General features: G+C 61.9%; 9 protein-coding genes across 9 annotated transcripts; all 9 read left to right on the forward strand.

Moving 5' to 3' along the window:
- Nucleotides 1-864: 864 nt before the first annotated feature.
- LMXM_22_1120 (conserved hypothetical protein) lies at nt 865-2,271 on the forward strand (the record flags this gene model as incomplete). Its single annotated transcript, XM_003875517.1, has 1 exon — nt 865-2,271. The coding sequence occupies one exon, from the start codon at nt 865-867 to the stop codon at nt 2,269-2,271; it is 1,407 nt and encodes a 468-aa protein (XP_003875566.1).
- Nucleotides 2,272-2,936: 665 nt separating this feature from the next.
- On the forward strand, nt 2,937-4,226 carry LMXM_22_1130 (conserved hypothetical protein; the record flags this gene model as incomplete). Its single annotated transcript, XM_003875518.1, has 1 exon — nt 2,937-4,226. One exon carries the CDS (start codon nt 2,937-2,939, stop codon nt 4,224-4,226), a length of 1,290 nt encoding a protein of 429 aa, XP_003875567.1.
- Nucleotides 4,227-5,029: 803 nt separating this feature from the next.
- Nucleotides 5,030-6,331, forward strand: LMXM_22_1140 (putative Mu-adaptin 1; the record flags this gene model as incomplete). The annotated part of the gene is made up of 1 exon (XM_003875519.1): nt 5,030-6,331. One exon carries the CDS (start codon nt 5,030-5,032, stop codon nt 6,329-6,331), a length of 1,302 nt encoding a protein of 433 aa, XP_003875568.1.
- Nucleotides 6,332-7,675: 1,344 nt separating this feature from the next.
- LMXM_22_1150 (conserved hypothetical protein) lies at nt 7,676-10,855 on the forward strand (the record flags this gene model as incomplete). The annotated part of the gene is made up of 1 exon (XM_003875520.1): nt 7,676-10,855. One exon carries the CDS (start codon nt 7,676-7,678, stop codon nt 10,853-10,855), a length of 3,180 nt encoding a protein of 1,059 aa, XP_003875569.1.
- A 1,045-nt stretch (nt 10,856-11,900) lies between these two features.
- On the forward strand, nt 11,901-13,253 carry LMXM_22_1160 (conserved hypothetical protein; the record flags this gene model as incomplete). The annotated part of the gene is made up of 1 exon (XM_003875521.1): nt 11,901-13,253. One exon carries the CDS (start codon nt 11,901-11,903, stop codon nt 13,251-13,253), a length of 1,353 nt encoding a protein of 450 aa, XP_003875570.1.
- Nucleotides 13,254-14,128: 875 nt separating this feature from the next.
- On the forward strand, nt 14,129-16,798 carry LMXM_22_1170 (conserved hypothetical protein; the record flags this gene model as incomplete). The annotated part of the gene is made up of 1 exon (XM_003875522.1): nt 14,129-16,798. One exon carries the CDS (start codon nt 14,129-14,131, stop codon nt 16,796-16,798), a length of 2,670 nt encoding a protein of 889 aa, XP_003875571.1.
- A 1,302-nt stretch (nt 16,799-18,100) lies between these two features.
- Nucleotides 18,101-19,618, forward strand: LMXM_22_1180 (hypothetical protein, unknown function; the record flags this gene model as incomplete). The annotated part of the gene is made up of 1 exon (XM_003875523.1): nt 18,101-19,618. One exon carries the CDS (start codon nt 18,101-18,103, stop codon nt 19,616-19,618), a length of 1,518 nt encoding a protein of 505 aa, XP_003875572.1.
- Nucleotides 19,619-20,260: 642 nt separating this feature from the next.
- Nucleotides 20,261-20,953, forward strand: LMXM_22_1190 (conserved hypothetical protein; the record flags this gene model as incomplete). Its single annotated transcript, XM_003875524.1, has 1 exon — nt 20,261-20,953. One exon carries the CDS (start codon nt 20,261-20,263, stop codon nt 20,951-20,953), a length of 693 nt encoding a protein of 230 aa, XP_003875573.1.
- An 882-nt stretch (nt 20,954-21,835) lies between these two features.
- On the forward strand, nt 21,836-22,807 carry LMXM_22_1200 (conserved hypothetical protein; the record flags this gene model as incomplete). Its single annotated transcript, XM_003875525.1, has 1 exon — nt 21,836-22,807. The coding sequence occupies one exon, from the start codon at nt 21,836-21,838 to the stop codon at nt 22,805-22,807; it is 972 nt and encodes a 323-aa protein (XP_003875574.1).
- Nucleotides 22,808-24,073: the final 1,266 nt, after the last annotated feature.

Below are 24,073 nucleotides of genomic sequence, written 5' to 3' on the forward strand. Positions count from 1 at the left end.
AACGGCAACTGTGATGGGCGGTCACGGCCGTACAGTAAAGCAATGCTGGGGCGAAGCGAAATGGGGGGCGTTGTGTCCATAGCAGGCGGCAGCGCCGCGTTCCCCCACTCATCTACCCCACACACATACACATGCACACATCATTTTCCCTTCGGTTGGTGCCTCCCCATGGCGCACGCCGCATCGATATGAAAATGAACACAACAAAGTAAGTGGCAAGACGCATAAGTGGCGGCGTGCCGTCGTACCGCGCTGCAGTCCTGTAGAACCTCATCGTTGGCGTCACCTGTGCACGCGACCGGCGTCGGCACGTGCAGGTAAGGGGGCTTGCCTGCATGCTTGCTTGCTTGTTGTTCTTACGCGTGCTCTTCTCCATCATGTCACCTACGTCTCGCATCTCGTTTATTCGGCTGTTCAGACATATGCATGCATGCATGCATGCAGGCAGGCATATGTGTGTGTGTGTGTGTGTGTACGTGCACGTGTCCGGCCATGACCGTGTAGTGGTCTCCGTTGTCCTCTCAGCGGTGTATAAGCGTGCTTCGGCCACCGCGGTGCACGACGCAAAATGGGCAGCAGAGAGACGGGCTGGCGTACACGGAGACGCATCGCCGACTTTCCTGTTGTCAGCGCCATCTAACAGTAGGGTCAAGGTTACGCCTCCGTCTATCTCGCCGAGGCCGCCGAGAGCGCGAGGTTGTTCTCCTGCTGCGCCCCCTGCCGTAACGATCTCCCGGGCACGGCAGCGGCTGTCTTCACACTACCCACGCTCCACTTTTCTCCGGCCACTCTCCCCCCTCCCCTTCCCCTTCTCGGATGTCCCACCGTCTCGCTGATGCGAGGAGCATCCGACGGTACATCGGCATGAACTCTTCCTTCGCCATTCGGCATTATCACATTGCCAGCCAGCCGGTGCAGGCACCGCCGCCAGGGTGCATGATCCTGACCGTGGTCGGCTCCGGCGTCTCTACTGGTGTACCGGTCATTGGGCACCTGGGACTCGGCTGCGCATGCGAGCACGCCGTCGCTGACCCAAGCGGGCCCAACTGTCGCAACAACATCAGCCTCCTCATCACGCTTCCCCGCCGCGACCTTCCTGACTTGCCAGTGACGCGAACGGAGTCGACGACGACGCCGACGGCAGACACAAGGAATTCCGAGAATAATGGCGGAAATGATAGCGGCGGTGACGCTGCCGGTGCTGTATCGACAACTGCGCTCCGCCCGTCACACTCATGCTTCGCAGCGGAGCGCGCCAGTAACTACATTGGCACAAAGCCTGTTGCACACATTCTCGTTGACTGCGGCAAGACGTTCCGTGACGCGTACTTCAAGGTAATGATCCGGTGCAACATCCGCACCGTGGACACGCTGCTGCTGACGCACGGGCATGCGGACGCGGTGGCCGGGCTCGACGACCTTCGTGATCTGCAAGCGATGCACATGGTCTCCACTGGGGACTGGGTGGTCGACAGTTTTGTGCCCACCTACCTCTCCCCCAGCACGCTGAAGACGCTGGAAAAGTCGGTCGACTACATTGTTCGAAACAGCGTGAAGAGCGGGCACGCAATGTCGACGCCATCGGAGCACGCTGCTCAGCTTGCCGAGCGCCTGCAGCAACGCGAAGCACAGGCGGTGACTAACGGCATGGTGCACAAGGAGGGCGGCTGGCACAATATTGGCATCCGCCGCAGCACAGCGCTAGACCTCTTCTGCATGGATGAAGAGCGGCCACTGAGAATGCATCTCCCCATCACCGCCACCGCGGCGACGGCGGGCGGCACCGACGCGGCGAGTGATCTGCCCTTCTACTCCTTCCCAGTGGAGCACGGAAAGGGCTACATCTCCATGGCGTGGGTGTTCGGCCGTGGCACCGCCTTCAAGAGCCAGCAAGCACCGCAGCAGGGGCCGCAGCAGCGGGAGGGGAGCTGCGTCGTGTACATCTCAGACGTGAGCCACATCCCGGCGACCTCGATGGCGTTCCTGCAAGACCTCGTGAAGATCGATGTCCTCTTCGTGGACTGCCTCTCCCCAAGTGGGCGCGTGAGTCCCGTCCACTACTGCGAGGATGGCATGATGGCTCTGGTAGTGGCCCTGAAGCCTCGACACGTCTTTGGTGTTGGCATGCACTGTGCGCTGGAGCACTCCAAGTGGACGGGGGAGCTTCAGAAAGCCTTGGACAGTCACGTCGCCGCCGGTCGTCTGCGGGCAGGCGAGGTGCAGTGTGTTGAGCTTAGCTATGATGGCATGCAGGTGTTACTGCCGCAGTGACGGGAAGAGAGGAGGAACGGGGAGCACCACACCTCTCTGCACGCACATGGACTTCTCTCCCCGCCCGCCCGCCCACGCCCGTGCCCGCCTCCCATGTACTCTCCAGCTGCAGCGTATATGTGTATATCATCCGGCATGCAATTTTCTTTCCATGTCACTTTCAGCCAGACATACAGAGAGAGAGCATCTGTGTGTGTGTGTGTGTGTAGGGGGGAGCGTCGAGAGTGCTCTGCCTTGCTGTGCGGGGACCCTCCCCCTAGCTTGCCTCCACGGATCCTCGCACCCTGGGCTGATGCAACCCCCTGCACGCCGACGTGCGTGTCCTACTCCCTGGCAGAGCCCGGTGTGCGTGAAGCCCCGACCCCCTCTCCTCCCCTTTTGCCGACGTGACGGCCATACACGCCACCCCCTACCCCTCCCCGTCCACCACCCCTCCCGAGACCACGGTTCTTCAACCCTCCGTCCCAGCCCTCGGCCCGCACACCCCATCATCCCACCAACGCACTCTCAGCATCAGCAAGGAAACGCGTTAGCGGCGCCACTACTATTGAAGGAGAGCGCTCAAGGAGGTGAGAGTGAGAGGATGCCTGACATAGCATCTCGCCCATTCCAGTGCTCACCCCCATCTTCCCCCCTCCACACACACACACACGCGTGGTGAAACGATGACGGCGCTGAGGCGCATGCGACTTACCTTCGTTGGAACCGGCGTGTCGAGTGCGATTCCGGTTATCGGCCATCTCACGACCGACTGCGCGTGCCGCGACGCCATCGCGAACCCAAGTGGCCCGAACCGCCGCAATAACGTATCGCTGCTCATCTCCCTGCCTTTCTCAGATGGCAAGTCGGGTGTGGAGTGGCATCACGTGCTGATTGATTGTGGTAAAACATTCCGTAGTGCCTACATGCGCGTGCTGGCACCTATGCGGGTGCAGTACGTGGATGCACTCCTCATCACGCACGGGCATGCAGACGCCATGCACTGCGTGGAAGAGTTGTGTGGCATGCAGGCCGAAGCAGCCGCGCGCTATACGCAGTCGGCATCAACGTCGTCGTCGTCGAGCGCAGCCAGAACCCTCGCCCCTGCCGTCATTCCCCGCACCCTTCGGCGAGTCCCGACGTTCGTCACTGCGCCGACCCTGGACCAGATCGCAATGGTCTCACCGGAGCTTGTCACGCGGAGCTTCCACGTTGGCGCGGCCCCGACAACGGGGATGGCGTATCATAGCGCGCTTGCCGCAACGGCCGACACGATCGCCAGGTCTTCCTCCTCCGCTGAGGCGCTGTCGACGGTGATGGATATCTTCTACATGGATGACAAGAAGCCGCAGCGCATGCACGTACCCTTCGGGCCTCTGAGCCCTGCAGCATCAACCCCACGAGGCGTCCATGACACCGACGCGGCGAGTGATCTGCCCTTCTACTCCTTCCCAGTGGAGCACGGAAAGGGCTACATCTCCATGGCGTGGGTGTTCGGCCGTGGCACCGCCTTCAAGAGCCAGCAAGCACCGCAGCAGGGGCCGCAGCAGCGGGAGGGGAGCTGCGTCGTGTACATCTCAGACGTGAGCCACATCCCGGCGACCTCGATGGCGTTCCTGCAAGACCTCGTGAAGATCGATGTCCTCGTACTGGACCTGCTCGCCGAGCACGGGGCACCGTCGGCGTCGCACTACTGCGCAGATGAAGCTATCCCTCTCGTCGTGGCACTCGCGCCACGGCGCACGTACTTCGTTGGCATGTTCTGCAGCCTCGAGCACCACCGCACAAACAAGGCACTTGCGCGAGAGCTGGCCGAGCTCAAGGGGCGATACCGAGATGAACTCGAGGTCGACGTGCCGGCGTCGTCGGTTCCCGTCGTCATGGATGCTGACAGGGAGAAGAAGCTTGCATTCGTGAACCAGGTTCGCTCCATGGAACTGGCGTATGATGGCCAGGAGCTCGACATGGATGCGTGAGTGAGAAGCCTTACCGGCGGCGTTGACGGTGAATGCTGTGCCCTCCATCTCCCTCCTCCCCCGCCCCGCGTTGGTTTCTGCCTCGCCTTCTTACCGCAGCTGTTGTTTCACTGACGTGGACCTCCGACACCCCTGTGTGTGTGTGTGTGTGCGTGTGGGGGAAGGGGAGGGGCTCTATGGGTGCCGATGTCGTCTCGACAACGGGAGCAGATGCTGCTTAGTGATGCACGACACGCATACATAGCGAGGACACACGGAAGGGACGCACACAAAGTGGCTCAGCTCATCGCACCACTGGTGCCCTCGCGCGTCGGGAGGTGCGAGGGAAACGGGTGCCGGCTTCGTCATGCGATGTGATCACGACGACGCTGGATGTGTGTGCATCGAGGTCAAGATAAAATTTTGACGGCCACACACCCCCTTGTCTGCCATGTGCCATACATGCATATGGGCATATGCATGTGGGAAGCGAGAGAGGAGGCGGAGGAGGGGGTTAACCTGCCACCCCCTTTCATGAGTGCACTGCCCATTCGCGTATCTTCGTGTTCATCTCTCGGCTCTCTGCCGATTTGCCCTGATCCCCACCACCACCACCACCACACCATCATCACACCACACCACATCTCCTTCATCACCACCGTGCACCAGAGCCACGTGGCGTGCCTCTCTATTTTTCCTTTCTCTTCCCCATCTCCGCCTCGACGAATATTTTCAGCTCCCGGCCCCTTTAGCACACACACACACACACACACACACACACACACACACACACTGGCACGTGCCCCTGTACGTCCGCAGGTGCGATGGCGTCGGTGCTGTACATCTTAGACTCGAAAGGGAGTCCCCTCATCTACCGGAGCTACCGCGGCGATATCTCGCAAGACGTCCCGAGCATCTTTCAGCAGCGCGTCATTGACGAAGAAGAGGCCCGCATCACCCCCGTCTTCGAGGAGCAGGGCCACATCTACACCTTCGTGCGTGAGAACGACGTATATTTACTCATGGTGAGCAACATCAACGCATGCTCCCTGCAGCAGGTCGCCTTCCTGCACCGGTGCGTGTCCGTCTTCAAGGCCTATTTCAAGACAGTGACGCAGGAAACGGTGCGGGGCAACTTCGTCATCATTTACGAGCTGCTCGATGAGATGTGCGACTTCGGCTTCCCGCAGTTCACGGAGGAGAAAGCGCTGCGGGAGTACATACTGCAGAGCACGTTTCTCACCAGGATCATGGGCAACAAGACGACGCTCGCGCAGAGCGAGCTGCCGGCGGCCGTGACGGGGGCCGCCGGGTCGACGCCGTGGCGCCTGCCGCGCAACTACAAGTACTCGAACAACCAAGTGTTTCTGGACGTGATCGAGCAGGTCGACATGCTCGCGAACCAAGCCGGCGAGACGCTCTCGAGCGAGATTGTTGGCACTGTCAAGATGCAGAGCCGTCTTTCCGGCATGCCCACCTGCACCGTCGGCGTCAATGACAAGATCCTTTTCGACCGAACCGGCCGCAGCGGCAACACCGTAGAGATGGAGGACATCACCTTCCACCAGTGCGTGAAGCTGAACCAGTTTGAAAGCGAGCGCGTCATCTCGTTTGTGCCGCCGGACGGCGAGTTCACGCTGCTCTCCTACAGGCTCAACGACCGCATTCAGCAGCCGGTGAAGGTGAGCTGCACCTTCACGCACCACGGCACCACACGAGTGAAGGTGCTGTGCACGCTGCAGACTAAGTACCGCACGAGCCTCACGGCGAACGAGATGGAGGTGTACATCCCGATCCCCTCCGACGCCGATCACCCTCAGTCGAACAGTCAGACAGGTCACCTGCAGTACGCGCCGCAGGTGAATGCGCTTGTCTGGAACCTCGGCAAGATCGCCGGCAACCGGCACTGCTCGTGCAGCGCGGAGTTCCACCTGCCCAGCATCCGGAGTAGCGATATAAAGGACCTGTCGAAGATGCCGGTGAAGGTGCGGTTTGTCATCCCCTACTTCGCCGCCTCCGGCTTCCAGGTGCGCTACGTGAAGGTGTCGGAGAAGTCGAACTACGTGGCAACGCCCTGGGTGCGGTACGTCACGCAGAGCGGTGTATACGAGATACGAACGGACTGATGACGGAATGATGGGCAGGTGCCTTTTTCGGGTGGGAGGGGGGCGGGGGCCGCCGTCGTCGGAGGAGCAGAGCGACAGAAGACAGCAACGAGGTGCGATACGAAGATGCAGTCCCTTGTCTACGCGAGAGGGCTGGAAACCAGGAGCCAGAGGTACAACACGCACAGCAACCACCCCACCCGCCACCCGCCATCCTCCCTTCTCCCCTCCCCTCCCGAGTACACACTGCAGCTGCAGTGCGTGAATTCGTCGCATCCACTGTAGCCGACCTCGCGCGCTGAGTGTTGCTCGCTCTTCAACCCCTCCTCCCACTCCCCCCTCCACCCCACCCCACCCCACCCGCAGTGCTGCGTTGCCCTTCTCGGGTAATTACCTTCGGTTTGTAGTCATGGCGACCGTCGCTTCCTCGGCGGCTTGTCATGCTGAGCGTTCAGCAATGGTGCTCCCTTCACTCTCCCCTTATCTTCTCTCGTTGCTTTTACGTGGACGTATCGTTGCCGCTCGTCTGTGTCTGCCTGTGCGTGCTGTCCCTCCATATCCTTTCGGTGAGTTCACGTATCGGTGAGGGTACGTGTCTGTGTATGCGTCATGTGCACTGTGTGGCATGGCTGGGGTTGACACCGCGTCGTCCACGTCCACCATGGCGACGTTCCATGTACACGGCGCGTGTCGGGGCTACCGCGCCTCGCTGAAGGAGATACACATAACGCACATGCGGCTGGGCATGTGCTGGGGTAGTCGGAGAAACGACGGAACGAAACGAGAAGGGAATGGCGGGGAGGGGAGGGGGGAGGTGGCGTGCTGCGATGGCTTTCCATACCATCACCAGCGCCATCGCCCTTTTTCCTCCGCCCATGCCGCGGCTCTCTTTCTCTCGTCCGTCCCACACGTCGCCCACGGCTCACGCGCAGACACGCACCGGTGCATCTCCGTCTCTTCCCTTTCCCGCGCCACCTCACTGTCAAGGGTCGTCTGTCGTTCCGCTCTCCACACCTTCGCTGGCCTCTCCCCCGACCCCCTCCCCCCTCCCTTTGCCTGGCACGGGACGTGCGCACGACTCTCCCTCTGTGTTTGTGTGTATGTGTATGTGTGGTTGCCTGTCGCTCTCCGGCGTGCGAAGATGGTGAGCGCCTTGCGGTGCCGCACACACAACGATACCGTTGCCTTCTCTATCCCCCACCCTCAGACTGTGCAGCGACGTTGGCGTCACAGGTACACAGGCAGGCGTTCACATACGAAGTTGCGCACACACACACTGCACTCTCCGCCCGCCCCCCCCCGCCGTAGCAGCAGCAGCAGCAGCATCAGAGGGAACTAGCACTGCGGTGACAACCGAACAAGGTAATGACGACCAACATGGCTGTCTCGGCCCCGGTCATGCCGCCGGCGGCTGCAAGAGAGCACAGGCCTGTACGGGTAACAAGAGTGACCGCATTAACGACGTCGTCAGCCAGACGCAGGGCCCGTTCTGCACGCTGTGTTCACTTCGCACTCGAGCCTGTCGCGCGTGATGTGCAGAAGCATATGGAGCAGCAGCTGTGGCGCTGGATGGAAAAGACACACAGCATGCTGCGTCCACTCGAGGCGAGTGCGCGTGGTCAGGTGCAGGTAATGGAACGCGTTACCGTGGCGACAGCGGCCGCCACTGCCGCCACCGCTGTCCCAGCAGTGGTGGTCAAGGCGGTTGCGGTGACGCTGCCGCCATACCGCGAGCATGCGCATGATGCATCGGAGGACGAGGACATATCCTGGTCTCGTGCGCAGCTGGTACCCAACGTGTCACTCGCCCTGTGGGAGCAGCGCCGTCGTCACCTGCGCCACGTGGCCGGTGTAGTGGATGTGTACACACTGGCCAGCATGTTGCGCGACACCCAAGAAGGCAGTCTCAGGAAGAGCCACGGCGGCAGCGGCAGCAGTGGTGGGGCCGTCCGCTTCTGCTCGAGCTTCCTCGGCTCCAGCTGCGATACAACTGCCTCTGGTCGGGTATCGATGCCGGTGCTGGACGCAGATGAGCTCAGAGAGCAAGGGTGGGCCCTGGATGTAGTCGTGAAGCAGCCCACGCAGCAGCAGCATCACCAGAGCGGGAGCAGCGGTCAGAGCCCCAGTGCCGCGTCGCCGCTGCCCCACCCCACCGTATTCCTGTTCGCACGTGACTATATTGACCACGCAGAGGTGCTGTGGAACCTTGTGCAGGAACGCTGGGGGCGGGAGCGACTGCCTGTGACGGTGATGCCGACGTGGGTGAACACGGCGGCGGTGTTCGGCAGCGACGACCCGCAAGTGGAGGCCGCGGCGGCGTCTGCCCTGACGAATGACGCTCTCGAGAAGCTGCGGCGCCACATCGGTCGATGGCTGAAGGGTGCGTCGGCAGCCGACAAGGCAAAGAAACGTGTGGCGGACCAGGCAGCGGCGCTTGCAATCGACACGTACGGCGCCGCTGTCGCGGCAGCCGTCGCCAGTGATGAGCAAGCGCTGACGACGCACGATGCAGCCGACATTACATGGGGAGTCTGCACCGCACTGGCGAGACTTCATCGCGCCGGACTCGCGCACGGTAACCTCAAGCCGAACAACGTCTTGATTGGCCAGCCGGTTGACGCCCGTAGTGCTGCGCAGGCGGAGCAGGCCCCACGCGAGGTGCACGTCACTGACCACCTCCTTCCACTGATCCCTGACCAACTGGTGGAGCCGGGCGAGCTCCTGAAATTCCCGTGTGCTGCTGCTGTCGCCGTTGGCGGAGCACCTGCCCTACCGACGAAGTCGAGGCCCGTCACGATGAGCGGCTACGTGTGCTTGAAACAGCACGAGGAGACGGCCTCGATGTCGTACCTGTGCGGTGGCGGGCTGTCTGACGCGGTCGCCGTCCCGGCATTGTCGTTGAGCGGGTTCCTCCTGGGCAACGCCGTCAGCGGCAACGATGACGCTGCCATGCTGGAGGGTGGGGTAGGCGGCCTCTCAAACGCGGCCTATGAGGCCGTGCTGCTGCAGCACCTCACCGCCCCCGAGAGAGTGTTGCTGGTGGCGGTGGACAGCAGTACGGTTGACACTGGTGTACGGAAAGACGCAGCAGAGGTCCAAACAGTCCGCAGCACCGGCGGGGCGCACTTTAGGGTGTGGGTGGATACGCAGCACGCCACACCAGCCAGCGACATCTACGTGCTTGGGGTCCTTCTCTACATGATGCTGATCGGCCGCCTCCCCCCGCTGCCGCGCTACCGCCGTGTATCTCGAGGCACATTCAGTGCAGAAGCCGTCGGCACTCGTCCGCAGCGGATGTACGAGGCGGTGGTCAACGACGTTGTGTGCGCGCTGTATGAGAACGCGGCGAGGCACAGCCTCAAGTGTGATCCGTCGCCGATGATGGACGAGCTCAAAGCCTTCTTGCAATCCGCAGCCGCACGCGAGCATCTGCCCCTTGTCCTGGCGCTCGCACGTGCTGGCGTGCGGCCGACGACGATGGACATCCTTGTCGGCATGCTGCACGTCGACCCCGCCAAGCGGCTGAGCCTTGCGCAGCTCCAACATCATGCCTTCTTCCGCACGTACGGGCGGCGTCGACTCACCCTCCGCGCCGAGTTTTCCGAAGCGGCGCGGCGGGTGCAGCACGCAGTGCCAGTGGCGAGGAAAGACTCCTTGGGCCACAGCGTTGTCGCGGCTGTTCGACGACGCATGATGCCGCAGAATATGGGGGCCACTGCCAAGGCAGCCGCTGCGCGTCCTCGCTCACCGCCCCCACCATCTGCGGACCGCGTAACGACGGTAGCCCCGTGCGTACCTTTCATGACTAGCACGCCAAGCCGCGTCAGCGAACACGGCACACCAGATCCAGTGCTCTCACCCGCGTCTCCCAACGCCGCTGCCGCCTCGCGAAGTGCCTCCATGATCTCCGTCGCCCCTGCCGGTGAGGAGGCGCCGCGGTTCACTCCGCGATCTCCCCTTGCTCAGCTCCTCCGCGCGCCGCACGCCGTGTACATTCCTTACAAGAAACGCGAGACCACCATATCACCCCCATCACCCTCTCCAACGCTGCCGGCGCAGGAGTGGGAGCAACGCCAGTCGAGGGAGCCCTCATATTCGCTGCTCCACAGCCGAGCACCGCAGCGCTCCGCCCCCTCGTTCATGGGGCGGACCCATCATGATCTCCCGCGCCGCCGAGCCTCCATCCAAGACGACATGGACAGGCCGCTAGATCGGAGCTGCCGATCAGCGATAACCGCGGTGTCGAGCAGATCCGTCGGGGCCGCGCGGATTCCGCACGCTGTCCGGCGCCTCTCTCCCTTGGGCCGTGAGGCGTCGGTACTATCGCAAGCATCCCTCAGCGCGATGCCCGCCGCGCGACTCGGCAAAGCTGGGCCAGCCCTGCACGCGCCACGTCGGCCTCTCATGCGACGTCAGTCGGCGTGGATGATGCCGCATCGCTCCTCTGTGTACGTGGTGTCGCTGGCTCTGTTGTTTGTCGTCCGGCTTAGGCGCCGCCGGGAGCGCACATGGCTGCTGGGTCGTATGCGGCGCTGCCATCGATGACGCACTGGCGCACACAAGTGAAAGGGGTGGAGGTGGGGGCTGTGAAGAGCTAGTAGCTGCTTTGCTGCCCCACCCCTCCATCATCGCCGACGCGATCTCCCTCTAATTCTTTCTTGTTCTCTTGGCCTTCTCGTGTCACTTTGTATGTTGCCCGCTCGGCGCTTGCATCTGGTCTTCTCAGATCACGAAGCGATTCGAGCGGCACCCTCTCCCCTCTCTTCTTTATGCCCCGCTCAAGTCCCGCCAGTCCACCCCCCCCCTCCCCCATAAAACGTACACACACGCCTTCTCCCCCTCCCCCACGCACCATCAGCCGCACTCGTGGCGCCCGCGCATGTCCGTGTGCATCTGGCGCCATCGTGCGTGCGTGCGTGCTTCGAGGAGGGGAGGTGGGGTGGGGTGGGCTCATCCGTTTCTGCCTCTTGTACTTCTTCGCTCGTGTGCTGTGGTACTCCATACGATCTCTATTCCTTCCCTTTATTCTGCCTCCCCCCCCCTCCCCAACCCTCCCACCCCTCCCCTCCGCACGCACCACACGCACGCCAATCATTCGCGAAGCTCTGAGGGCGTGTGTGGGGTGCGTGCGTGCGTGTGTCTATCCGTTTATTAGTTCCGTTCTGTTTCTATGAGGTTGTACATGCGCCTCCACGTGTTCCGCAGACGCACACGCGAAGGCCATTTTAGACGTGCGAAGCAACCGAACGCCGGTGCGCCAACGCCTGAATCTCCCGCCCAACGGATGCCGGCGGAGCAACGTCTATCTTCATGGTGCATCCGTGTGGCTGTGTGTCTGGTTGTGTCAGCCTTCTCTCCACTCCACACCCTCCCTCTTACCGCTCCGTTGCCCCCCCCCCCCGCCTCCCTCCCTCCCTCTCCCACTCACCCGCCCACCCCTCTTTGTGGCTATCGCTGGCACTGCATCCCCCTTCGCTGCACACGCATGCACACACCTCTCTCGGGTGCCACAGATCGCGAAGGTGCGCCCTTCACAGCCTGCACCACCCACCCACTCTTTTCTCAGCACATAGAGGAGCATACACGCATCATGTCCTCCCAATCTGGAGCTGCTGCCGCGAGCAAGGCGCTTGTGCGCTGCACGCGACGCATCCGAGACCCGTTAAACTACCTCGTCATGCAGCCGACGGATCCTGACCAGGTCACCACCTCCATCCGCACCGTCGACGCGGCCATGGTGACGTGGTTTGTTCCCCTCCACAATCTCCAGTATTGCCTGCACAAGCGGTACGAAGCGGAGCAGTTCGGGGTGATGATCTTGCCCAAAGGTATGGCCGTCCCAGAGGTAAAGCCTCTGACGCCGACGGAGGCCAGCGCGAAGGCGGCGGCGGCGCGGCGTGGGCCATCTGTGGTTCCGCAGTTCATGTGCATGACGGCTCCGCGACCGAGCGGGGCAACTGACTCCGACGCCGGGGCTGCCGGATCCCCGCCCGCGTCCTCGCCCTCGCAGCTGTCCTCTTCGCCATCCCTATCAGAAGGCGGCAATCAGCTCAACAACTACGTGAACGAGGATGGTGACACGGTGGTGCCGCTGGGGCTCGTCACGATGATCGTCGGTAACAACAGCCCTGCCAAGCAGTCGTGGCTGGAACGCCTCCTTGACCCCGCGCCGCACCCGACGCTCTCGATGCGAGTCATGGTGGTCGACCGCATTCACTGGCAACGCACGAGCTGGCTGGCCGGCAGCATCTGCAGCAGCCTCTGCTGGGGGCGGCTGCCGCAACGCATCTTCTCCATCAACCTCGACTACAAGAATCCCGTGTACATCTCCGGCGGAAACGCGGCGACGGCGGCAGTCAAGGGGGACGCGCCGCTGCTCAGCAAGCACGCCCGCCAGCCGTTGGTGTTCGACGCGGTGACGCAGCGCTACACCTCGCCCTTCCAAATAGACGTCCCTGGCTTAAACTTTAGGCTGAAAATCGAGGACACCGGCAAGACGCTCTTCGATACCACCTCGCGGGTCGTGGACGGCTTCCTTGACAACGAAAGTGCCCTGCACCGGCTGGCGCTGTCGCGCGAGGTGAACATGCTCGGGCTCGGCGGCTCTGTGTACCGGCAAACGTTGTGGAGCAGTCCGTCGCTACCCAACGTTGGCCGCATCGTCGAGTGCGAGTTCGGCTCCCTCTTCGAGCGCTACTTTGGCTGCTCGCCGGTGGGCGGCCCTGTCGCCACGTGGCTGGTGGACGCAGTGGACAAGACGCTCATCTACCAAATGGAGGGCGAAGTCGAGGATGAAAATGACCCGAACAGCGCCACGACGTACGGCGACCGTTCTCTGACCGAGCGCGTGCAGAAGAAGGCGATGAACCGGTACAACAGCTTCCGCGACGACATCCGGCACAAGACGTACAGCGAGCTCGCTGGTGACGAAGTACCACGTTGAGGTAGGAGAGAGAGAAGCAGAGAGCACGGTGCGCGACGGAGAGGAGCGCGACACATTCACCCAGGCGGGGGAGGGAGGGGGGTCGGTGTGCTGCCCGCTTCTTCCTCCGCTCAGCCGTCTCGTGACCTCCTTTTCTCGCGGTAGATGACGAGCAGGGGCTAAGTTTGTGCATGTCTGTGTCTGTGCGTGTCCGTGTGTATGTCGGTGGCGGTGTCGATGCTCGCTAAGTAACGCACACGATCACGCTAAAAAAGCCGCGGAAAAGTAAAAGTGCATCTGCACAGCACCGCAGGAGCCTCCACTCACCCCCAACCCCTCTGGATCAAGGCGATCACATGCGACAAGGCAACTTGCATCTGTGCGAAGAGGGGACGTGGCGTGGTGTGCCCGGCGTGTGGGGTGGCGGACCTCTGCCTGGTAGGCGCCTTCTCTGTCCGATGTATCTGTGCCATCATGCCGGAATCCAGTCGCTTCCCATACCACTCCCCACCAATGTGACTGTCGTCCCATGTGACAAGCACAGCAACAATGCGCTCGGCTGCTGCTGGCGACTTTGTTTTCTCTGTTGCACATCTACTTTTGCACCGCCGCTGCCGCCCCTTCCTTGTTTCCTCCCTCAGCTCTCCAGACACACAGAGGCAGCCACGCGTCAACGAGCGCTGTCCTTTCCCTTTCCATCGTGTCAGGCCGGCGCACCAAGCACGATGTCCGCGTCAGCGGCTGCAGCCACCCCGCGCATCGCGGGTGAAAGTGGCCACGGCACTATTGGTGGAAATCAAGAAGTGAATCCGCATGCACGAGACCCTCACTCCCCGCAGTCTCACCACGCCGAGTACGCTGGAGGATCGCCAAGCGGAGGCAAGAGCCGTGTCAGCATGCATGCCAGCACTGCAGGCGGCACGGCGCACCGCCAGGTGATCGGCAACTACGAGCTCGGCCGCGTCCTCGCCACGGGTGACTTCGACTGTCGCACACGTCTGTGCAGGCACATCACCACCGGTGTGCGGTATGTGGTGCGCGTGTACGACAAGCGCGTGCTGGCGGAGGCGCAGTGGATGTGGGACCGTGTGGCGGCGTCGATCCGGGTGCAGCGTACCCTGCCCAAAAGCAAGTATGTGCTGGAGATGGTCGAGTGTTTCGAGTCGAACACATCCGTGTACATGCTGATGCATCTGTTTCCGTCCATGAACATCACCAAACTCTTCACCGACGCCGCCGCACGGGCAAAACTCCTGTCTTGCCTGCAGACCATGTCGCGAGCCCCTGCTCATTCTTCTGCCGCTGCGACCTCGGCCGGCGCACCGACAACGGAGCCGGAGACAACGGAGAAGGGAGCACCTCACCGGAAGTCGAGCCGCTTGCGGGCGCTGTCAGCCACCGATCCGACGAGCACACCCGAAGGCATATCGTCGCGCCGGCTGAAGAAGAACATTTGGGCCCCCAGCACTGCCGCCTCGACGATGGACGGCGCTAGCACCTCGCCGATGGCGGTGGCCTCTGTCAACCCCTTCCTTGGCGCGGCAGTGCCGTCGCACGTGCCGCTGTCGCTCACTCGCGACCTCTTCGAGCAAGCCGTGAAGGGTGTGTTGCACCTGCACCAGTACAACGTGGTCCATACCGGCATCGCTCCTGATCACCTCCTGGTGGGGGCCAATGGTCTGCTGCGTATTAGCAACATGGTCTCGTGCTGTTTCTGTGCGCAAGGTGATCGACTGCATGAGCTCCGCGGCACGCGACACACTGTCGCTCCGGAGGTGCTGCGGGGCGAGTCCTACGACCCCTACCTCGCCGATGCCTGGGCTCTCGGTGTCGTCCTGTACTTCATGCTGAACCATGGCCGCTACCCACACGACGGCGCGAGCACCCTTCGACACATTCTCCAGGCCCGAGTGCGGCCCTCACGACCTGGACTGCCGCCTGTCGCACTGGACCTCGTCTCCCGCCTACTGCAGGCCTCCCCAGAGGAGCGGCTGCCGGCCGATGCTATCCTAGCCCACCCCTTCTTCTCAACGCCTTTTCCAACCATTGCCGAAGAAGCAGCAGCGGAGGCGGCGGAGCTGCAGGGGCAGCACGTGCCCCACAGACTCACCACCGGTGCGGCTGCCCATGGCGAGCACAGCGCTGTAAGCTACAGAAACAACGGAAACGGACTTCGACTGCGGAGCAACGAGAAAGTGGTCGGCGCCGGCAGGCAGAAAGCATCATCGCCGCTCTGGGAGTCACTCGTGACCTTTGGGAGTGGCGCCAGCATCACCGGCAGAGATGAGGTGGACACTCCGGGGCTCGACCCTCAGCACGACGGCGACGCATCCCCAGCTGAAGAAGGCTTGGGACGGAGCTGCAGAGACACAGCCTGCCCGCCGCGAGCTGGTCTTTCCACGCACCAGCTTTCTGCCGCGCCGCCGTCTCCGTCGGCGTCCATGAAACGTGCGCACCTCGCCGCAGCGAGCCCGCGCAAATCGGTGGCGGGGTCAGTGTCGGCACCGCGCCGCCCCGTCTGGTGCCCCCGGCTGGCGCCGACGCTGGACGCCCTGGAAGACCTCGCAGGGCGTGTGATTCAGTACCACTACCGCCAAATGAAGCACCGCCAGCAGTACCGAGCCGAGACCCGTGCGCTGGTGGCGCGCAGTCAGAAGATGCGTCAAGCAAAGGCGGACGAAGAGGACATCAGTGCCCAGCAACAGTCCTTGCTGGGTTTAACCCCCGCCGTCGTTGTTCTATCCAGGCCGCTGAGCTCTGACCGTGTATCGTCGGCCGCAGGCACGGTGACGCCGAAGCAGGACGAGGCCCTTCACCGGCAACGGCAGCGACAGCAGCAACGGAGCGACGTGTATCTGAAGCAGAAGTCGGTGATGGCGGTGAGTGTGTTGGACGCTGCTGCAGGCTCGCAGTCGCCAAGCTCTGCTCACCCTCGGACTGCGACGAATGACAGTGTTCACACGGGTGGTCCTTTGGAAGGCGAGCCGCTGTCCCACTGGTACAAGTTCGGCACGGCTTCTCCAGCCTCGGTGATTCAGTCCGTGCATGCAAGCGGGGCAAATAGCGTTGTCATTGGCACCGGCGCAGGCTCATCCAGCACCCTCGACCGCGACGATGACGGCACCGAGAGCAGCCTAATCAGCAGCCTCGACGGTGCGCTGCGCGCCAACGTAGCCGAGAGCACAAATGCTGTCGCCTCCTTCGACACAACCCCGCAAGAGTCGCTGAAGCTTCCTGTACCCCTTCCACTCAATCAGCGCAGGTCCGGCAGCAGCGTTCGGGCGTGCGGTAGCGCAGCCAACAGTGTTTTCATAGCACCGCCCCCGCTTCGCCCCTCCTCCAACTCCGCGCTGCCTACGTTAACGTCGCTACACGGCCTAGGCGGCAGTGTCGGTCACTCCATCGATCGCGCACGCGTGGGGGAGGGGATGACGGTGAAGAATGATGAGAGGTGCCCGTTGTGCCACCGCGAGCCCTACATGATGCGGGCTATTGGCATTCGCCCATACGGGGGCACCCCTTACGTCTACGCGGATGGCAAATTTATGAAGGTGTTGTCGGCGTGAGGTGGTGCGAGGGCCAACGCTGCGTGAATGTGCGTGCACATGCGGGGTGAGCGGCTGATGAGCACATCGCCAACTTGGTTCTCCTCCTCCTCTCACAACGCAGCTCGGCCAGTGTGCTCCGGCAGACCGGTCACACCAGGCCCCCACTCCCACCCTACCAGACTACCAATGTGAATGATGATACGGCGCAACGCCGCTACACGACTGTTTCTCCCTAATCCCTTTTATGGCGCGCGCGTCCCTCACACGCTGTCGTTCGTGACGCTGTTGTTGCTCATCCGACGGCACAACGGAGGCCCTCCTCCTGCGTGTGTGCGTGTGTGCGTGTGTGCGTGTGTGCGTGTGTGCGTGTGTGCTCCATATTTGATGTATTCAACTGCCCCTCTTCACTAATCTCTATGTCTCTGTGTGCGTGTGTGCGTGTGCGTATGCGCGTCCTCATTCCCAGTGACTGTGCGTGCAATAGTATCGCCTTCTCCACCGCTCCCCACCCCCCCCTCTCCCAAACCCCAGCCTCCTCCCTCTCCCCCTGTCCGCCCATGTTCATACGTGCTAAGGCGGACGTGCTGTGTTGTGCCCCACCTCTACCTCGATCTCCCGTGCATCATCATTCATCCGTCACCCTCGTCCTCGTCCAGCCTCACATGTTGCCGTCCACATACATCCTGCACACACACACATATATATATATATATGTATATATAAATCGTTACCCCTGCCTGTGTGTCTGTGTGTGTGAACCCACCTTCTTGGGACATATCCCCTTCTCCCTCTCCCTCCCTCCCTGCCTCCCTCCCTCCCCCTGCTTCGTGTTGCCCTTCGGCTTGCCCAATGTGCGTAACCCCTTTCACAGCCTTCTTTTCCTGTATGTACATATCTTGTGCATGGTGGGTCAGCGCGTGTGTGCGCCGGTAAATGGAGGTCGAGCAGTTCCCACGCCAGATCGCACGTGAAAACGAACACGTCCAGCAGAAGCGCAAGGAGTAGGGGGGTGGTCGTTCATGGATTTCCACTCACGGACCGTGTGCGCGGGGAAGCCAACAGGGTGGGATGTGTGCGAACCTCGGTGGCGTGGCGTGCGCGTCGCGAACGGAACATCAACGCCACAGCGAGGGCGGTGTGTGACTCATCGGTCGTGCTCATCACCTTTTGTCTGTGTGTGGATGGGGAGGGAGGTAGGGAGAGGTCAGGGCTCCCGCTCGCTCGGGCGCTCTTGCTTCTCTCCTTCCTCAACCTCCCCCCCCCCCCACCCCCGCACCCCCTCAACGCCGCCGCCATTGGCTCCGTGGAGTCTTGTGCGCAATGTCTGGCATTACCCTTTCATCTTTCTCCCCACCCCTCCACCTTACTCTGTCTGTTGTACTCGTCCCCCTCCGGTCCTGTGCGTCTTGCATGCAGCGCGTGAACGGGCAGGACTGCAAAGGATGCATCCTTGAGCGAACACACACACACACCTGTACACGCGCGTGCAGACACATGGCCCTCTCTTACCACGTTGTGCTCTCCTTGCTTCTTGTCTTCTCCTTCGCAGATGTGGTGCTTCTCAGCGTCCGCACACTCGTCTCGCGGCGCTACCACAGCCTCACCCTCTGCTACGCGCTGATGGCGGTGCAGGAGTCCATTCTTGTCTTTGAGCTCCTCGCGGTGCTGGGTCAAGTGCTCTCGACATACCTCGTCACGGCCTGCATGTGGGCGGACACAGCATCGCTGCTCGGCGCTTTTACACCGCTGTGGCTGCTACGCACCTTCCTCACAGCCTTCACCGTGATCTACAAGGACATTCTGCTCCCTCGTTGGTCATCGGCAGCGGCATCCACTGAAGTTTGGGGATTTCTCTCTCACGCCTCTCGCGCCTGGCGCGCCGCCGGCTATGGCGCGGTCGTCTCCCTCGACGTCGCTTGCTTCTGCTTCTACTATCTATCCGCCGTGTATGTGCTGGCCTACTTGTCGGAGAAGCGCCTCTATGTGCCGTATCATCGCCGGCGCTGGCGACATTTGAATTCGCAGCGCGCACTCACGGCTGCCGCCGCCACAGCCGTCGTGGATGAAGAGAACCGAGAAGCAGCGCGCCGGAAGCGGTGGCGAGAGGAGCGACAAGGCGGCGCAAGGAGGGCAGATGGCGATGGTGGGGGTGAGGCCGTCGTCAGCTACCCGACCGTGATGTCACTCACCCGCACCCCGTCCTTTCGGCAGTGGGAAGCGGTGCTGCAGCAACAACAGCAAGAAACGGGCAATGGGAGACGCGTCACAGACGGCGATTGCCTTGCACCGCCACGTGCATGCGCGGGAGGAAGCCCGGGAGACAAGTCGTTTTCCAGTACGGCCACGGCGGTCCCTGAGAGTTCCACGCAACCGCCCTCGGCAGCGCATCGGAGCTCACTGGAGGTGACCACCGCGGCGACGGCGAAACCGCAGCGGCCTGTGCAGCAGCATCACGGGAAGCCGCCCGCACGGACGCCTCGTGGCGTGGCCACCGCGACCGCCACCACCAGTGTTGGCTCACTGAAGCAACCGCGGCCAGTCTCCCTCGTCACGAACTTGCCGCCCCTTCAGCTGCAGCGCCGCTTCACTATCAGCAATAGCCCAGAGGAAGAGAGGCACTTGCACCAGTTCGCCGCCGCGCTGGCCGAGCACGGCTACACGTCAGCGCCGTCGCAGACGGGCAAGGCCACGCCGGAGCTGCCGTCAAGCAAGTCGCATGTAAAGATGAGCGACGGTGTTGCTGTGAAAAGCGGAACTCCGTCTATCACAGAGGTGCCGATGGCGCACGAGCGAGGTGAGGCTGACAAGGAGCTGGACGCCGGCAACATTCTCTCCTAGGCGGCGGCGACGTCAACACCGGAACTAGAAGCGGAACAGCACCCCAGCTTTAGCACTTCATGTTGCCTATGAGCGCCACGCAAGACGCAGGCGCACCCAGCTGAGCTGTGCTGCTCCGTATTGTCCTCCCCGTGCGTGTGTGACCTTTTGGGGACTGCTGATGCGGAGTAGAGTTGACGACGGCGCGCCCGTCGGCCGCACCGCGTGCGCCCCTCTCCCCACTCCACCCCTTCTTTAGCCTGCAAGTGTGCGCAGAGGTGAAGACAAGTGCGTGATAGAGAGGCACGTAGCGCATAGACATGCACTCCTATGAACTCCCCCACCCCTCTCTCTATATATATGTAAAAGGTAGATGGAGATCAATGCGCAATGGTGCGCGACACGCCGCTGCTTCCCGCATGTGTCATCGTCGCTGGCGGCGATTTTGTTAGTGCTGCGGAGTCGGCCACGCAGCGACCGCTTTCATTTTTTGTGCTCGCTGTTCATCGCCCTACCCGTGCGCTTGTACTTCCCCCCCCTCCCTCCCTCCTCCACACACCGCCGTCACTGCTGCAAGCATTTTCTTCACCCCGCTGAAGCTAAAGAAGGCCGGAAAAAGCAGCAGTAGTTCTTACATATCCTCGCACATACACGCGCGCACGCATGTCATCCTCAGCGGCACTGACACGAAGGAAAACGCGCTACCATGAGCAGTTTGGCCTTCCGTCCTTCGACGATCATGTCTTCGTCGTCTTCGGCTACGGCTCCATCTTGTGGAAGCAGAACTTCGAGTTCGACGCGGAGTACGAGGCGTACATCAAGGGTTACAAGCGCGTTTTCTACCAGGGCTCACGCGATCACCGCGGGGTGCCGGGCAAGCCGGGCCGTGTGGTGACGCTGCTGCCCTCGGAGGACAAGGAGCAGCGCGTGTACGGCAAGGCGTACCAACTGCCGGCGGACCCTGAGAAGCTGAACACGATCTTCCAGGCGCTGGATGTGCGCGAGAAAGGTGGATATGAGCGCCTCTTCGTGACCATCTACGACGCCCACCCGTCGCTCGCCGCCGTCGGCGGCGAGGACCGCCCGCTAAAATTGGCAGACAAGGGCATGGACACGCCCAGCAAGGCGATGGTGTGCCTGTGCTACAACGCCACCGAGGACAACGCCGACTACCTCGGTCCTGCCACGATGGAGGCCATGGCACGTCAGATCCTGAACAGTACTGGGCAGAGCGGGCCGAACCGTGAGTACTTATACAACCTCGACCGTGCGCTGCGGGACATGGGGGCGGCAGACCCGCACGTCTTCGAGCTCGCGGCGCTGGTGAGGCAGCTGGAGGTCGAGTGTCCGCCGTAATATGCGGCGAAGAGAAGATATGAGGCGTGTTTTATGGTGCGGTCGGTAGAGCATCACGGATCGAACGGAGGCCCTGTGCGCACTGACCCCTTGCCACTGGTGATGCGTGATCTTTGAGTGTGTCTGCGGCCGACCTGTCCAAGCATGGGCCCGGCAGAGGGGGTCTGTCATGTGCACACACTATGTAGTCTCAGCTTGGCTAATGTTGGAGCAAGTGGACCGGTGCACCGGTGTGCACACTTCGCTTCCCTCCTCTTCCGTTTGCAGCCAGTCGCTGGTATCAGCGCGTGGTGCAGGGCTTGCCGATGTTCATATACAACCCACACTACCACCACATACGACGCGTCCGTGAGGTAACTTGTGTGTCGATGGCGTCGCTCTCGCCGATGCACCATCGCTCTACAGGACTGGACCCCCTCTCCTCCCCTCCCCCTCCCTCCCTACCACGCACGCACACACACACGCACGCATACACCTCACCACATACCCAACACCGTCGCCGTCGCTCTTCCCTCCCGTCCCCGCGCCGCCGCCTCACGCACGCTGCTCATCAGCACGGCTACGACTGCGAACCACAGGTTCGAGCAATACTCGACACCCACGTACCCGCCAATCTTAGACAACCTCTCCTCCCTTTTTATTCCTTGAATAAAACTCCACAACCTACTCGACACCTCGTCGTCGTCATTTCTTCGCTTCTCCTTCCCCTCTGCTTAAGCTAACACACGCACGCACACATACACAGGTACTCTGCTCACAGTCTCCCTCGCACATCAAGCCTTGGCGAAGGCCTCCCCTGTCGGGATAAATCATTCTACGCCTCCCCCCCCAACCCACCACCACAGCCGTCACTTGGCCCGGCACATCTCCTTCACCGTCATGATGCCCGAAATCGATACCAACGTCTCCGCCGACCACCACTACGGCGCCCATCAGCTACCCGCGGACGGGTCAACACCGGCCTCGCATGTGGCGGCGTCGCTCCCAAAGATCCTGACGACTCAGCCCAAACTGCCGCCCCAGCACAGCACTGCAACTGCATCAACGCGCTACCATGAGCAGTTTGGCCTTCCGTCCTTCGACGATCATGTCTTCGTCGTCTTCGGCTACGGCTCCATCTTGTGGAAGCAGAACTTCGAGTTCGACGCGGAGTACGAGGCGTACATCAAGGGTTACAAGCGCGTTTTCTACCAGGGCTCACGCGATCACCGCGGGGTGCCGGGCAAGCCGGGCCGTGTGGTGACGCTGCTGCCCTCGGAGGACAAGGAGCAGCGCGTGTACGGCAAGGCGTACCAACTGCCGGCGGACCCTGAGAAGCTGAGCACGATCTTCCAGGCGCTGGATGTGCGCGAGAGCGGATATGAGCGCGTGCAGCTGACCCTGTTCAACGCGCACCCGACGACCGGCAACCTGACTACGACGCCGATACTGCCTGCACCGACGCCCAAGTCCTTCAAGACTGAGAGCTCCACCCAACACGTGATGCCTCCGCGCGAGAATTCTCCCGATGTCGAAGCCGGTGACGCGGAGAAGGTGCTAGACATCTTCAGCCACCCGAACGCACCAGCGGTGCAGCCGCGCAAAAACGTCGTGTACCTGTGCTACATTGCGACGGAGCAGAACGAGGAGTACGTCGGTGAGACCTCGATGGAGGCGATCGCGACGGAGATTCTGGGCTGCGCCGGCGTCAGCGGCTCGAACCGCGAGTACCTCTTCTGCCTTGCCGACTGCCTTCGTGCGATGGGGGCGACCGACCCGCACGTTTTCGAGCTCGACGCCGTCGCGAAGCGCATCCTGCGTGGTCGGGAGACGGAATTTGCCGCTGGCGCGAAACGGGTCGCCACCATTGTGTAAAAAGTAAGTGGCTCTCTGCCTCCCTCTGTTTCTTTCTCACTTCCCCCGTGTGCGGCGCGGTGGGCTGAAATATTTGTGCCACGTGGGTGGTCCACGCAGATGCTCGCACGCGGGCTCGGCTAGTGCGTGTAGGAGAGCACACCCGTGTCGGAGCACATCCATAACGGTGTCTCTCCTCCTCTGTAGACGCACGGTATCTCTCCCATGAGAAGGTGGAGGCATGCGTACCGGCGGCTGCAGTATAATGTACGCGCACGCGCACACGTAGTTTGGCGAGAATTGGGTATATTTCTTTGTTTTACAGGGCTGGATACCTCGGCCCGTGTGTCGCATGCTAATGTGGGGCCGTGCCCGCGATGCAGTTGTCGTGTGTATGTGTGTGTCTCCGTCGTTGCATCTTACGCAGGAGCGCGACAAGAGGTGGGTGGCGATGCATGCTCGCGCCGGTGGGCAGTTGCGCGGTCTTGTCCTCCCTCCCTCTGTCGCTCTCGCTTGCTGGTAACAGTAATGGTACGCTAGGCGTCAGACGCGCTTAGCAACGTCACAAGGGCAGCCGCTACACAGGCACACAAGCTTCACACGGCCCCTCCCCCCTTCTCTGTTGTATGTATCTCTGCTTCTCTCCCCCTGCTGGGTTCTATGACGCGCGTGTCTTCGTGCTTTAATTCGTTCACGTGCCCGCGCCTTCCGTGTCCCCCCTCCTCCCTCTGCGCATCTCTGTCTGTGTGGACGGTGCTCGTAAAGGCGTTCGCGTCCAGGGTGAGGCTGTGCACGCACCTGCATGGGACTGTCAACATAGATGCGCATGCCGGCCATGTCGTGACGCGAAGGCGACTTCACGTAGAACCCTGTGACGCACGCACGCCCCGATGCCACAGTTCGTGAGTGCGCACGGCCCAAGAGTATCGGTGTGGGGTGTCGCGGTCTCTCCCTCTCTCTTTTCCCTTTGCCTTGTTGTGCTCGGCTCTTCGACGAACACGCAAGGATGTGCTCACTGCGCACATGTGCGCGTACATGTACATGTATGTGTGCGTGTGTGTCGAGCTTATTATAAGCGCTAACGAATACGTCGATGGCGTGGCGGGCGGGAGGCGGTGACTGTGTCTCTGCCCCGCCGCCCTCCTCCGCGCGACCCACAAGTCTGGTCTGGTCTGTTCTCGTCCATCATGATGATCATGTCGCTGCTTGTCTTCGGCTCTCTCTCTCTCTCCCTGTGTGTGGGTGTGATACATGCAGACACACCCACACATACGCACACCGAGAGAG

This window comes from Leishmania mexicana, chromosome 22 (genome assembly GCF_000234665.1).
Source record: "Leishmania mexicana MHOM/GT/2001/U1103 complete genome, chromosome 22".
NCBI lineage: Eukaryota > Euglenozoa > Kinetoplastea > Trypanosomatida > Trypanosomatidae > Leishmania > Leishmania mexicana.